Source organism: Lynx canadensis, chromosome F1 (genome assembly GCF_007474595.2).
Source record: "Lynx canadensis isolate LIC74 chromosome F1, mLynCan4.pri.v2, whole genome shotgun sequence".
Lineage (NCBI taxonomy): Eukaryota > Metazoa > Chordata > Mammalia > Carnivora > Felidae > Lynx > Lynx canadensis.
This window is the reverse complement of record NC_044319.2, coordinates 62,272,417-62,287,991: the sequence shown is the minus strand read 5'-3', so window position 1 is coordinate 62,287,991 and position 15,575 is coordinate 62,272,417. Positions and strand designations below refer to the sequence as shown.

The window sequence follows — 15,575 nt, the reverse complement described above, 5'->3', positions numbered from 1 at the left end:
TAATGAACCAGTGTTGATACATTATAATGAACTAAAGTCTATACTTCATTCAGATTTCCTCAGTTTTCCCCTATGTCCTTTATCTATTCCAGGATCATCATCCGGGATGCCACTTTACAGTTAGTTGTCATGCCTCCTTAGGCTCCCTTGGCTGTGACAGTTTCTTAGACTTTCTTGTCTTTTGTGATCTTGATAGCTTAGAGGGTTATTCAATAGGAATTTTGTAGAATGTCCCTAAAATGGGACTGAACTGATGTTTTTCTCATGATTAGTCTGAGGTAATGCGTTTTTAGGAGGAAGACCACAGAGGCTATCCTGTGCCATTCTCATCATATCATATCCAGGGCATATATTAACAGTATGACTTATCAAAGGTGATGTTAACCTCCATCACCTGGCTTGAGGTAGCATTTGTCAAGTTCCTCCACTGAAAAACTACTTCCTCCATTTCCATACTGGACTGTTTGGGAGAAGGTCACTGTGTGCAGTTCACCCTAAGGGGAGGGATTATGTGCCACCTCCTTAAAAGCAGAGTATCTACATAAATTATTTAGAATTCTTTTGAATGGAAAGATTTTCTGTTCTCCCCCTTTTGCTTATTCAGTCATTTATTTATATCAACATGGACTTGTAGATATTTATTTTATTCCTTGGGTTGTAGTCCAATACTACTTTATTTATTCTGTTGCTCAAATTCTTCCAGCTTTGACCACTGAGAACTCTTTCAGTTGGTTCCTGTGTCCCGTTGATATATCCCCATCACTTGGGGGGGATGTATACTTTCTTGATTTCTGCCACTAAAAGATTCTCCAGGCTCATATTGTATATATTCTGCCCCAGGCCTGGGATCAGCCACTTCTCCAAGGAACTCTGATTCCTTTTATTGGAGAATGGTATTAAAAACCAAGATCTGGGCACTAGGCATACTTGTTGCTATTGTGGTGTTTGGCTTTTAGGCCCTCTCAGCTGATACAGCAAAGAGATGCATGTGTGTATACTAACCTGTATATATGTATGTATCTGTAAATATTCCCCATATATATATATATTTTCTTGGTTTAATATTGGCATCAATATCAAAATTGTGAGGACTTCATAAATGTAAGTTTTAGATTATCGCCGTTCACAATGTGGGTAAGTATTAATCTTAGTAAAACTTTGTTACTTGCCTATACTTTTGGTAATTGTAATTTCATGATCTGAGTTTGGAAATTCTTACATTATGTGATTATTGAATGTCCCACAAGACTCTCCAAGTCTGTGACTTGAAGTCCTAAATATAGAAATAAAGGCTGTAAGAACCCAAACATAATAGTGCAAATTGTATTCATTCATTTTGATAGTATCTGTCTCACTCCTCTCCTCTCCTTCTCTTTCTCGTTTGCTTGCATTTTGGTGGGCTGCAGGCTCCAGTTCCGACACCATCTTCTGAGATGACTTCGATTCCCAGAATACCCTTGATGCTACTCCTGCTGCTGTCCATCTTGAGTTCTGCAAAAGCTCAGGTTAATCCAGGTAACACGGCCATTGCTCAGCCACATGCTAGAAGACCAGCCGAACACTCAAGTCCATCAATGTTCATCTTGGCAAACGCCCTGCCAGGAGTACAAAGGGGAAAGGGGAAGAGGAAAGGAAAGGAAGAAGGAAGGAAGGAGCAGGGAGGAAGGAAAGGAAGGAAGAAAGAAAGAAAGAAAGAGAAAGGAAGGAAGAAAGAAACTCCCTCCTCCCTCCCTTCTTCTCCCTCTTCTTTCCTCCTTCCTCCTTCCTCTTCCTTCCTTCCTTCCTTCCTTCCTTCCTTCCTTCCCTTTCATGATGAAACTTGTCTAAAGCAGAAACAGAAACTAATATCCTCTGTCTATATAACATCTTGGCTGTTGTGAAAGGGCTCTTGATATAAACTAGAGTGGAGTAAATGGGAATTTTAAAAAATGGGAGGTGGAGGAAGCATCTGTTTACTTCTGCATCTTCTTGGAAACAGGAAAGAATTTTTAGATGACTTGGAGAACTTCCACAGGTTTCCAGTTATTTTTGGCTGGTTTAGGCCTATGTTTTACTTGGATGTCATGTTGTGCTTCTGGGACCCTGGTCTTATGGGATCTCAGGCAGTCTTTCTTTCCTATCAGGTGTGGCCATACTCAAATATAGATGTGTCCAGAGAAATCTTTTAGTTCTCCCCAACTTTTTAAAACAATTGTATGTGTGTCTCTCTCTATATATTTTATTTTATTTTTATTTTTTGTTAATTAATTACTTAATTTTTATATTTACATCCAAGTTAGTTAGCACATAGTACAACAGTGATTTCAGGAGTAGATTCCTTAATGCCCCTTACCCATTTAGCCCAGCCCCCCTCCCACACCCCCTCCAGCAACCCTCTGTTTATTCTCCATATTTAAGAGTCTCTTCTGTTTTGTCCCCTCCCTGTTTTTATATTATCTTTGCTTCCCTTCCCTTCTGTTCATCTGTTTTGTATCTTAAATTCCTCATATGAGTGAAGTCATATGATATTTATCTTTCTCTGACTAATTTCACTTAGCATAATGCCCTCCGGTTCCATCCTTGTGGTTGCAAATGGCAAGATTTCATTCTTGTTGATTGCCGAGTAATACTCCATTGTATCTATAAGCCACACCTTCTTTATCCATTGATCCGTCAATGGACATTTGGCATGTTTCCATACTTTGGCTATTGTCGATAGTGCTGATATAAACATTGGGGAAAACTGCATGTATATTTTAACTTTAAATTGAAGTACACAATTTTATCACTTGTCTATTACCAGAGTAATGCCTCTTAACAACTTACATAAAGTTGGTGATCCAGTCTGGGCTTGGTTGAAGTATTCTTCTGATCTCTGGTTTCATGCACCTATCTGGGAGTCAGCTGGTTATTGGTTCATCTAGGACGGCCTTGGCTCTGACGACTGGGCAACTTGGCTGTCCTCTCCTCTAGCAGACTAGCATGGATATGTTTTAATGGAAATTCCACAGGAGCAATAGCAGAAGCAGAAATGTGCAGCATTTTCCAAGCCAATGCTTTAGTCACATTCGCTGAGATCTCATTGGCCAAAGGAAGTCACATGGCCAAGCCCTGAGTCAGAGTGGGATGGCATAAAAAAATCACATGGGAATGGCCTGAATACAGGGAAGGGTAAAGGATTGGAGTCATTTTTTTTCCATGTTGACACAAATATAAATATAGGAAAGTATACATATATCCTTATACTTAGTATAAGTGCTCAATGTGATGAATTTTACAAACTGAATACATCCATCTAAGCAGCATCCAGATTAAGAAACAGAGGTTTACCAGATTTCAGAAGCTCACCTCATGCTTCTTTTCAGTCACTTCTTCTCACCCTCACTCCAAGGGTAATCATTATCCTGCTTTATAACAATGTAGATTAATTTTGCCTGTTTTTATACTTTATATAAATGGAAGCAGATGATGCATAAATACTATTTCGCATCTGGCTTCTTTCATTCAATATTTTGTTCATGATATTCATCCACCCTTCTGCATGCAGTTGGCAACTGTTTGTTTTCATTGTTGTGTGATATTACTTTGTTTGAATATTTTATTTGTCCAGTCTACTGTGGATGGGAATTTGGATCGTTTCCAGTTTGGGCCCATCATGAATAAACCTGCTATAATCATTCTTGTAAAGGTCTTTTGGTAGAAGTGTGTATTCAGCTTTTTGGGGGCATATACCTGGAAGTGGAGTTACTGAGTTATATGTTACATACAGTATGTTTTTCTACACATTACCAGAGTTTTCCAAAGAGATTTTACCAATTTGCCCATCCCACGGTAATGTATGAAAGTTCTGTTGCTCCGAGTTGTATATGGATTTTTGAGGACATTTTTCTTTTGTCCTCTTCATATAGCATGAGGGTACATTGTGAAAATCCTCACCCTCTTCTCCTAACTAGAATTCTGTCTCTGTGGGATATTCTTTATACCTGAAAAGGAAATATAATCAAAACACCTTAAAATCAAGGATTTCTTGTTTTAATAAACCCAGTGCCTTATTACTTTCTTGTAATAAGTTTAGTTGGTTCACCTCAGATCTGAACTTGAACACCATTCCTTCATTTCTCTCCTCTGTATTCCTCCCACCCCGTTGAAGTGTGGTTGCTTCCTGCTACATTGAACAAGCAAATGGTCATCTCCCTGATTCGGTCTCCAAGGAAGAGTCACTATGTGTGCACAGAATGGTAGCATGTTTTTGTTCCAGGCACATTCACAGAGACTAGGATGATATGAGGACATTTTGATGAATGAACCAACAGAGCTAGTGTTCTGTGTTCGAGAGTATTGTTATAGCCCTGTGGCAGGAAATGAGCTGTGTGAAGACAGAAAGCAGTTATCATTAAAACATTTTCCCCATATTCCTGGTGCCAATCATTTCTGTTGGCTCTTTTTTTTTTAAGTTTTTTTATTTATTTTGGGAGAGAGAGAGAGAGAACCAGAGAGAAAGGGAGAGAGAGAGAGAGAGAGAGAGAGAGAGAGAGAGAGAAATCCCAAGCATGCTCCACACCATCAGCGCAGAGCCCTACGCAGGGTTTGGACTCGTGAACTGTGAGATCATGACCTAAGCCGAAATCAAAAGTCAGAGACTTAACCAACTGAGCCACCCAAGTGCCCCTTCTGTTGCCTCTTTCTCCCAGGGAGAAAGGAAGAAATGTCTTGACTTGCAAAGATCTTTATAGAACATAGAATATTTGAGGTATGTTGAAGAACTAATCCTTCTCTCTACCATTTCTTCTGTTTTACCAAGTTAAGCTAGAGACCAGCAAGGAGAAACGGTAATCAGTGTTAAAGGATTGAGGCACAAATCTTGGGGTTTGTGGAATCCTAGGGCCTGCACACTGATGAATGTAGAGTAGATACATAATAAACGCATGTTGATTTATGGATGACTTTTCAGAAGTCCTTATTGGTTTCTACTGAAAGACGAAAATTCTTGGCCAGGTAGGTTTTCCCCACAGGTTGGTCCCATGGTATAAATAGATGCCATCTTGGATGTAAGTCGGGAGAACTGGGTTGTAAACAGATCTTAAAATATCGACACATATTTTAATAGAGTATTTGATATAAAATATTGGCTGGCAAATAGCAACTGGGCTAAACATTAAATTTAATTAATATAAAGTCTACAACCAGCTCATTAGTTTAAGCCCGTTGTGGAGATTTCATCATGGCTGCTGGTGTCACACCATGGAGGCTCCCGGGTAGTACTAGTGTGATATAGGTAGTAGGTCATGACATGATGGCAGGGAGGCCGTTGGCTCCCTGCTCTCAAGCACCAGAGCTTTGACAGCGGCAGCCAAACAGGTAGTGAGACAGGTAGTAATAGTGGCATTTCCAGTAATGGCAGGCTTCAAGGTGGCGTTGTCACTGGGGGCTGCAGTGTAGGCTCTACGGGTCCACCCAGGAGATACTGACACGCAGGAGTATGTACACAGTTCTGAAGTGTGGACAGCATGCCTCGCCAGCTTCCCATTGTAACCGTGCACCAGGGACAGGGACCGGATGACTGTCGATTCAATGGAAGGTCATTGGAAGAAGTTGAGGCAGTTTCCTCTGTCACAATCATGGCTCAGTAGATCAGTTAGCTAGTCTCCATCAAACGATCATACCAACAATTTGTGAAAAACATTTCTACAAATCAACAAATGATGTGGACATTGTTAGAATATTCTGCCAAATGATTTGCAGTTTACTTAGAAAATAGTATTTAACTCATTGGGGTGCCCAGGTGGCTTAATCGGTTGAATATCTGACTCTTGATTTTGCCTCAGGTCATGAGCCCAGGGTCATGGGATCGAGCCTGCATTGGGCTCCATGCTGGGTGTGGAGACTGCTTAACATTCTCTCTCTCCCTTTCCCTCTGCCCCTCCCCTGCTCATGCTCTCCCTCAAATAAAAGAAAAAAGAAAGACAAGAAAATGGTATTTAACTCACTTAGAAAGTGATTCTGAGGAAAAACCTGGTTATGATCCTGGCTTGGTCTTTAATTAGTTATGTGACATTACGCCTGCCATTGTATTTCTCTTTGTATTTCCTTAATCCTTTCACCTGTAGTAAGGTGATGTTGGATTAGGTGATCTGTGAGAGCCTTTCTGTCACAAACTTACTGTGATTTTATGGTGTGGGAGCTTTACCACCTATACTGGAAGATATGGATGGGCTTTGGACTTGGAAGCAGGGTCCCTGATCTTGCATGGCTGTTCTTTGTAAGAAAATCCACTTGTCCCCAGCTCCCTGGCACTTCTCAGGCTTGGGGTTCTAAAATCTGAACTTTGGAAGAACCTCGCCTTTGAGGTTAAGCACAAAGAAGATAGCTGATATATATATATATATCAGTGTGTATACACACACACACACACACACACACACACACGTACCCTAAAATGCCCCCTAGTGACATGTTGGGTACACAAAGCCTGCCCCAGCCTAATCTGTAGGAGTTTCGTAGTACAAGAAGCTTTTTGTTGGGCAATTTTTTTCCTCTGGAGGTGGGTCTAAGAAGAAGCCTTTCAGGAAGAAGAAATAGCATGTATGCAATGGCCAGAAAGGATGGGGAGGAACATGGGGGGCCGCCTGGTGGAGGGTGCTGAGTGAGAGACCCAAAGGGGCAGCCTTTTCATCCTCTTGTAGATCCTTGGGCGGGGCGACTGGACTTAACAGGAGAGCCTGAGAGTACCTCCAGGACAAAGGGACATCTCTAGATGCCACAACGAAGTATAAGAATAGTCTGGGTTATTAATAGTGGTTTGATCACCTGGCCAGGTTAGACGCCTCCAGGCTTCTCCTTCAGTGGTCAGTCAGGGCCCAGAATCTTAGGGATTTCGAGGGAGGAGGACGAGTAGAAGTGACCTGATTATCCTGGACACCAAGCCCAGGGGTCTGAGGTCCTGAAGACTCAGCCAACCAACCAGAGAGTTGCTGTCTGTGAGGAGCACAAAGGCAGTTGGCCCCACCCTCTGACTTGGCCTGTGAGAAGTGCTTTTACTTGGAAGAGGGAGAAACAGCTCTTTTCCCTAACAGGCAACCCAGGCATTCAGGATGCACAGGACAGAGCCAGGGCAGGGCAGTGTTGGGGCTTCCTGTTTCCGTTCCGCATTTTCCCTTCATAGGAGGCAGGAAGCTTACTAGCAATTCAGAACCCTGGGGTGGGGGAGTCCTCCTTTGGTGTCTAGAATGTTCCTACTTTTGGGGGAGGGACAAAGACATTAAAGGGTTGGGATTCTGAGAGGAGGAATTTCTTCTCCTATAGACTCCTGTAGTTTTAGGTTCATCACTGTGGTTTTGTTGTTTCCAGCATCAATCCTACATCCCAGTGAGTTCTTTGGACCTAGGCAACTAGTGTCCTAGGCTATTTGAGTTGCAATGAACCTTAACGATATCCAAGTCCCTCTTCCCCATTTTACAGGTAAAGGAAGTGATGTCAAAGGGAGTGAGAGGTTTGTCCACGAGCACACATCTAGCGAATGGTAAAACAGGAGCCCATGACTCCCGTCTCCCAGCTCCAAGGTCATTCCACCAAAACCACTCAGCCCCTCAGGGAGCCGGTGAGGAAATGACCTTTCTCCAATAATCATGTAATAGCTGGGCAGCCTGATGGCTACTTTTCTGTGACCGCCAGTGTGCCTTTAAGGGGGTGAGAGGTAATTGGGGTTTGAGGGATGGCCTGAGGCGAAGGAATAGAAAAGACTCAGAGGATCATGCAGAGCTCGCTCTGGGAAACTTGGTCTCATCAGCATGCCCAGCAAGCAAGGGTCTAGAAGCCCTTTGGAACTGACTCAGCCTCGCAAAGATACCAAAGCTCCAGAGATACCCTGGTTCCCTTCTGCACAGCGTTCTCCCCTTCTCCTCACCCCCTTGTCTACCGCCAAAGCTGGTACATGTAACTTTACTTACACACATTTCCAAATTGGAAAATCCTGGGCTTTCATCCTTCATGTCCCCAGAGATGTGTGAGAAGGTTTGTGGGGCTTCATCTAATGAGAATGTGGCACTGGTTTCAGATTTCTGAAACCAGACCCGAGATGCTAGGGCTCTCTCTCTGTGCGTGTGTGTGTGTGTGTGTGTGTGTGTGTGTGTGTGTGTGAGAGAGAGAGAGAGAGAGAGACAGAGACAGAGACAGAGAGAGATTGCTTGTTTGCTTTATTCAGACTGAGCAGGGCCCTCAGAGGGAGATAAAAAGGCTGCGAAGGGACCTCCCTGCTTGAATTGCTCTTAAGCAAGCAATGCCTGATGCTGCCCAGATTGGCTCTTTCTTGCTTATATGTTTGTTTGTCGAGTCTAGCCTGAGGGTGGCCTTTGGTATCCTTCCTGCCGGTAAAAGGATCTTTCTCTGGGGACAACCGAAGCTCATCTGCCCCTTAAACACCCTCTGTTGTGCCAAATAGGGAAAAAGAGAATGCAGAGTTCAAAGGGGAATACCAACTAACACTCAACCAGCACTTAATATATTCCTGGTGCCATTCGAAGTGGGCGTCAGCAAATTTAATCTTTGCAGTAATCTTATGAAGTAGGTAGTATTGTCTTTCCAGCTTCACAGGAGAAACTGAGGCCCAGAAACCTTAGGTAACTCACTCAAGGTTGCAGAGCTAGCTAAGTGACGGAGCTAAGAGGCGCTCTTGACCAGCAAGCATGCTCTTGACCTCTGTGCTCCTGGATTGTCAGATGCACAGGATGCTCATGTACTACCCAACCAGGTCAGCTCCCCAGGGTCTGAGTGGTTGAAATATTGAAGGTATGAATGTGGGCCAGACATGGAGGAATTTGCCAGGCTAGGTGGAAAGAGGAAAGGAGAGCATTTGAGCTAAGAAAAGGCTCAGAGGCACAAATAGGAAAGTAAGAGTGTGGGGATGGTTGTCACTGAGGGGTCATGAGGGCAACAGTGAGGTTAGGGTCGTACCAGAAACAGGAGCCACCTAACTTTGGGATCCCCAGTATGTGACAGGTACTTTCCGATCAAAGGCTTTGTCCTCACCCGGTGATAACAAAATAGGATGCCATGTCCTTCCTCCCAGGTTGCGAGTTCTTTCCACTGCCTCCCCCCTCCCCACAGTTAGATTCCTTATTTTACTTTTTAATAAATTTAAATCGCCTTCACCCGTTTTTTCCACCCTCTGCCCCCTGCCTCAGGTAACCACCGGTCTGTTCTCTGTATCTGTGAGCTTTTTTCAAAAAAAAAATTTAGGGGCGCCTGGGTGGCTCAGTCGGTTGGGCAGCCGACTTCGGCTCAGGTCACGATCTCGCGGTCCGTGAGTTCGAGCCCCGCGTCAGGCTCTGGGCTGATGGCTCAGAGCCTGGAGCCTGCTTCCAATTCTGTGTCTCCCTCTCTCTCTGCCCCTCCCCCGTTCATGCTCTGTCTCTCTCTGTCTCAAAAATAAATAAAAAACGTTAAAAAATTAAAAAAAAATTAAAAAAAAATAAAAAAAAATTTAATGTTTTTATTCATTTTTGAGAGAGAGAGAGAGCGTGAATGGGGGAGGGGCAGAGAGAGAGGGAGACACAGAATCTGAAGCAGGTTCCAGGCTCCGAGGTGTCAGCACACAGCCCGTTTGAGCCATGAGGTCATGACCTGAGCCAAAGTCAGACACTTAACCGACTGAATCACCCAAGCGTCCCTTATATATATATTTTTAGATCCCACATATAAGAGAGACCTCTGTCTGACTTATTTCAGTTAGTGTAATGCCCTCAGGTTTTATTCGTTGTCACAAATGGCAGGATTTCCTTTTTTCTCATGACCGATATTCCACTGTATACATATACCACAATTTCCTTATCCATCCATCCACTGGTGGACACTTCGGTTGTTTCTGTATCTTGCCTATTGTAAATAATGCTGCAGTGAACAGGGTGGGTGTGTGTGCACATATCTTTTTGAGTTAGTGTTTCATTTTCTTCAGATGAACACCCAAAAGAGGGACCGCTGGGTCACATGGCAGTTCTACTTCTAATGTCTTGTAGAGACTCCACACTGTCTTCCCTAAGTGCAGAAGGATTTCTTTTTGTCCACAGCCTCGCCGACACTTATTATCTCTTGCCTTTTTGACAGTAGCCATTTTAAGAGGTTTGAGGCGATATCTCATCGTTGTGATGTGCCTTGCCCTGATGATGAGTGATGCTGAACCTTTTTTTTTCATGTACCTGCCGATCACCTGTATGTCTGCTTTGGAAAATGCCTGTTTGCATCTTCTGCCTGTTTTTTAATTGGACCATTTGGTTTTGTGCTATTGAGTTGTAGGAGTTCTGTGTATATTTTGGATATTAGTCCCTTATCAGATACATGATTTGCAAATATTTTCTCCCGTTCAGCGGGTTGCCTTTTTATTTGTTGGTGGTTTCCTTTGCTGTGCACAAGCTTTTTAGTATGATGTATTCCCGCTTCTCTATGTTTTTCTTTTGTTGCTTTTGGTTATGGTGTCAGATTCAAAAAATCGTTGCCAAAACCCATGTCAGGAGCCTTACTGCCTATGTTTTCTTCTAGGAGTTCTATGGTTTCAGGTCTCCCATTCATGTCTTTAATTGATTTTGAATTAATTTTTGTGCATGGTATAAGGTAGTGGTCAGGTTTCATTCTTTTGCATGTGGCTGTCCCATTTTCCCAGCACCATTTATTGAAGAGATAGTCCTTTTCCCATTGTGTGTTCTTGGCTCCTTTGTCATAAATTAACTGACCATGTACGTGTAGATTTATATCTAGGGTCTCTATTTTGTATGCCAATACCATACTGTTTTAATTACTATAGCTTTGTCATATATCTAGTAATTGGGGGACATGATGCCTCCAGCTTTGTTCTTCTTTCTCAAGATTGGTTTGGCTATTCAGAATTTTTTGTGGTTCCATACCAATGTTAGGATTATTCGTTCTATCTCTATCATTTGTTTAGTATTATTAGAAAAACACCATTGGAATTTTGATTGGGCTTGCTTTGGCTCTGTAGATTCTTTGGATAATATGGACATTTTAACAATATTGATTCTTTCATCCATCAGCATGGAATAGGTTTCTATTTATTTGTATCTTCTTTGGTTTCTTGTATTAATGTTTTGTGCTTTTCAATATGCAGGTCTTTCACCTCCTCGGTTAAATGTATTCCTGGGTATTTTATTATTTTTATGCAATTATAAAATGGGATTTTTTTTAAAATTTCTCTTTCTGATACTTCATTATCAGCGTATAGAAATGCAACCGTTTTTTTTGCGTATTGATTTTACATCCCATAACCAGGATGCAGGATGTCCTTTTGCTATCATATTTCAGCAAATCTGAGATGAAGATGTTCCAAGAAATTAGACAGGCAGTAAGCCTTCCTGGGTCCTCTGTCCGGATTGTTCCCTGAATCGGTGGTTCTTCTTGACCCTGAGGTCTCATTATAGCGTGGAGAGTGAGTGCAGACATACCGTGTGATGCCAATGTGGTTTGGTGAAGAGACCGGGTGATGGAAATCAAGAGACCTCGAGCCTGGTTCCACCTCTGTCACTATCTAGCTTTGTGACTTTAGGTAAAGCTCCGTATCTCACTTTGCTCACTGACACAACGGGGGAAAATGAACTCTGCCCTCTGCACCTCACGTGGCTACGATAGGGGGACCAAATGAGATAACAGAAGTCAGTGGGCTTTTGAAAGTGATATGCAAATATTGAGGGTTGTGATTTGTTCCTTTTGGAAGAAGAGAAAAATAAAATAAACCAAATACCATAAAACAATGGTTTCTATGTAGTAGACAGTGGGGGAGGAAAGAGAAAAAGAGTTCATTAGTGACCATTATGGTCCCTTGTGGTCTCCAAGAGAGACTCAAGTTACCTTTGGGAAGTGGGGGCTTCTAACAACCCTGAACTCTGGCCATCCTAACTCCAAGGGGACGCAGGGCCCTGTGCCCAGGCGAGCTTATCCATGGCAGTGTATTTTTCTGAGGAGAACAGTGTGATTGTTGGCTTAGCTTTTGGTCCTAGCCAGCAGGCCTCTGAAGAGCATGGATGTGGCAAGATAGGCCTCCCAGAATTTTTCGTGGTTTGGACACAAACACAGTGAAGTAAAGTAAAAGTTAAGACATTCAAAACAGTGAGGTTTTGGGGGGGGCTTAAGTAAGAGGTGACGAGTTGTTAAAAAATATGCAACTTTTCCCCCCTGGTGCACAGACATTTATGACTTTGGTCTTTGTCTTATTTCGTGTGGCAATGATCTCTTGTGTATTCATGGCCAATACCTATGATAGTACCTGTCTTATATAGACAATCGATAAGTGCCTGAGGAATAAGGAGAAGACAAGAAGGAAGGGAGTCAAGGGCCTCCCAGGCTTCTCTGTATTTTTCTTCAAAAAAAGCATCTAAATTATGCCATTTGAGGTTTGGTCTCACAAAGATGTTAGGAAGCTGAGAAGGAGTTCATAAGAATATCAACCCTTTGGGGGTGCCTGGGTGGCTCAGTGGGTTGCATGTCCGACTTCGGCTCAGGTCACGATCTCGCAGTCCGTGGGTTCGAGTCCCACGTCGGGCTCTGTGCTGACAGCTCAGAACCTGGAGCCTGCTTCCGATTCTGTGTCTCCCTCTCTCTCTCTCTGCCCCTCCCCTGCTTGTGCTCTGTCTCTCTCAAAAAAAAGCCCAACCATGAAGTGTATTTTCTCTATATATACAAGCATAGCTAACAAGAAATGATTCATCCTGGCACAGGAGGAGCCCCAGCTATGGGGAGAAGAGGGGAGGGGGTGGGTAAGTCCACCTTTGGAAAGCTATAATTTTAATTTATTTGCTTTTATTTATTTATTTATTTTTTTAAATTTTTTTTTCAACGCTTATTTATTTTTGGGACAGAGAGAGACAGAGCATGAACGGGGGAGGGGCAGAGAGAGAGGGAGACACAGAATCGGAAACAGGCTCCAGGCTCTGAGCCATCAGCCCAGAGCCTGACGCGGGGCTTGAACTCACGCACCGCGAGATCGTGACCTGGCTGAAGTCGGACGCTTAACCGACTGCGCCACCCAGGCGCCCCAATTTATTTGCTTTTAGTAGGTTAGACCAATATTGAGGACTCTGTAGTAGCTTTCTTACTGAGAAACTCACTCAGCTGTGATTGATAACTATGCATTTGGCAAATGTGCAGAGTGAGAAAGATGCTGTTGGCTACAGCGATCACCCGTCTCCTTCAGAAGCTCTGGGGTTTTGCCCCATAGCGAAGCTTCTCTACCTGCGCAAAGCCCAGAGCCAGCCCCGTGCCCCTGCTCCAAACTGAGGAACGGCTGAAAGGGGCTGCAGGAGGTATATCCCCTCTCAGATTCTCCCTTCTTTGAAGTTCTAGTCCCCTGTTCTAACGATCTGTTCGGAGAAAAAAACTTCTATTTGGATGTTTTGCCCATTTTTAACTTTTTTTTTTAAACCTCAGAGCAGTCAGATGCTTTCAAATAGATGATTTATAAGTTTTATCTGCATCTTTCAAATGCAGGGGGGAGCACTGGTTACTGTAAGCTACTCCATCCCACCTGGAAACAGAAATAGAAAGTTAACTTTTACCTTATTGCCAGATTATGTTAACTGATGGTGTCTTGCTTTTTGAATTGGCTAGTGGGAAGCTCAGAGCCAAATGTGAGGCCCATCACCAGCAAAGGTATATAGACCCACATGTAGTATCTTTTGGATATTAGCCTTAGCTCTTTAGCTTATCCTTTTTTTCCCTATTCTCTTTCCCCTGAACATACATACGTTTATTCATTTATTAATTATTTTATACCATTTGGGAAGCCAATTCCAATCTCTGTTTTAGAATGAGTCAGAGTAAAAATAGTTAAAATATAAATAACATCTATAAATAACATCTATCCGGTTTTAAGCATTATTCTGCTTTAAATTTTTTTTTTTACATTTATTTCTTTTTGAGAGACAGAGCACAAGTTGGGGGAGGGGCAGAGAGAGAAGGAGACAACAGAATCTGAAGCAGGCTCCAGGCTCTGAGCCATCAGCACAGAGCCCGATGTGGGGCTCGAACTCACAAACTGTAAAATCAGGACCTGAGCCGAAGTCGGACACTTAACCGACTGAGCCACCCAGGCGCCCCAAGCATTATTCTGCTTTAAACATCACTAAGTACTTGATATATATTAACTCATGCTTCCTGATAGCATTCTTATAAACAAATACTATTATTACCATTAAGCTGAGAGGCTGAAAGTTAAGTAACCTTCCCAAGACTATAAAACCTCCAAATTGCTTTAGAAAGAGTGAATGTAACATTTAAAACAAATAATCCTCTCTCTTCCTCCTTCTGAGTGTCATATCTGGAGCCCTATTATATTTCATGAAGCATGCTAAATTCTTTGTATTCATTATGCTAAATCTCCACAACAGCCCTCTTGGCAATACTGTTAAAGATGAGGAAATTCAGGTTCAGAGAGGTTTACTAACTTGTCTTGAAGTCCCATGATTTGGAAGTGGCAGAATCCAGTTTTAAGCTTCCAGACCATGGCCCCAGTTTTCTTCTCAGTTCCTGACCTGCTGTCTCTTCAACTCACTTTCATTTTTTTTTTAATTAAAAAAAAATGTTTATTATTTATTTTTGAAAGGGAGAGAGAGAGAGAGAGAGAGAGAGCATGCAAGTGGGGGAGGGTAGAGAGAGAGGGAGACACAGAATCCAAAGCAGGCTCCAGGTTCCATCCAAGCTGTCAGCACAGAGCCCGACGTGGGGCTCAAACTCACAAGCCGTGAGATCATGACCTGAGCTGAAGTCGGATGTTTAACCGACTGAATCACCCAGGCATCCCTTCAACTCACCTTCTTATTGGAAGGAAGGACATACTATTCTACTATGAAACCTTCACTGACTTTGGCAGCCAGGAAGAAGAATGTATCTTGACTGACCCTCACTTTGATACCCTGGAATCCAGTACAGCCTGGGGACTCCTCTTCCAGAGCTCTGCAATAATTGTTTCTGGAAAGTATTTTGGGCTTCCAGGAAGGCTGCAATTCTAAAGGGCTAATCCCAAGGGGGATCTCAACTTGGGCAAAAGGGGTGTTGGCAGAATCACCCTATGTGCCTAGAGGAACCCAAATAATCTTCGTTGGCCTCTAGTAGCATCCCGCTGTATAGATATTTACCTGAATAATGAACCAGTCTGGAGTAGCAGCCAATGTGGAGCTTGGGGGAACAGGGACCCAAGTGACAGCTTCTGTAATGGGACCACCTTGTCCTTTCTGGAATTGGAAGAACTTGATCATGGTAGCCTGGGGTTGAAGAAAGAGGAACCAGGGATCAGGAGACGTGAGTCTCAGTCCTGTGCAGGAATTTCAGTCCTCGTCAGCTGTGCGTCCTTGACTAAGTCATTTCACCTTTTGGGGGCTCAGAGGTTCTAACTGATATTTGATATGGAGCCATTGGAGGGGTTGGTTTTCTGAAGCCCCTTCTTGGCTCTAAAGTTTATGATTGCAGATGTTCTTTTAGACCAGAGACCGTCTTGGGTCCCCTGGTTGACCCCAGTGTCCCCCCTCCTGGTCATTCTGGTCTTCCTTGTACCCAGAGAGGCCCAGGTGTCAGCTCTCCATGCTTCAGGACTCACGTGTGCC

General features: G+C 43.1%; 1 protein-coding gene across 2 annotated transcripts in view; it reads left to right on the top strand.

Annotated features, from left to right (window-relative positions):
• Positions 1–15,575, top strand: part of DDR2 (discoidin domain receptor tyrosine kinase 2) — a 156,347-nt gene that overhangs the window by 90,773 nt on the left and 49,999 nt on the right. For both annotated transcript variants that reach the window (XM_030302278.2, XM_030302277.1), the window contains exon 3: positions 1,407–1,515. In XM_030302278.2, the coding sequence (XP_030158138.1) occupies positions 1,407–1,515 (109 nt within the window). The remainder of the gene's footprint in view (positions 1–1,406; positions 1,516–15,575) is intronic.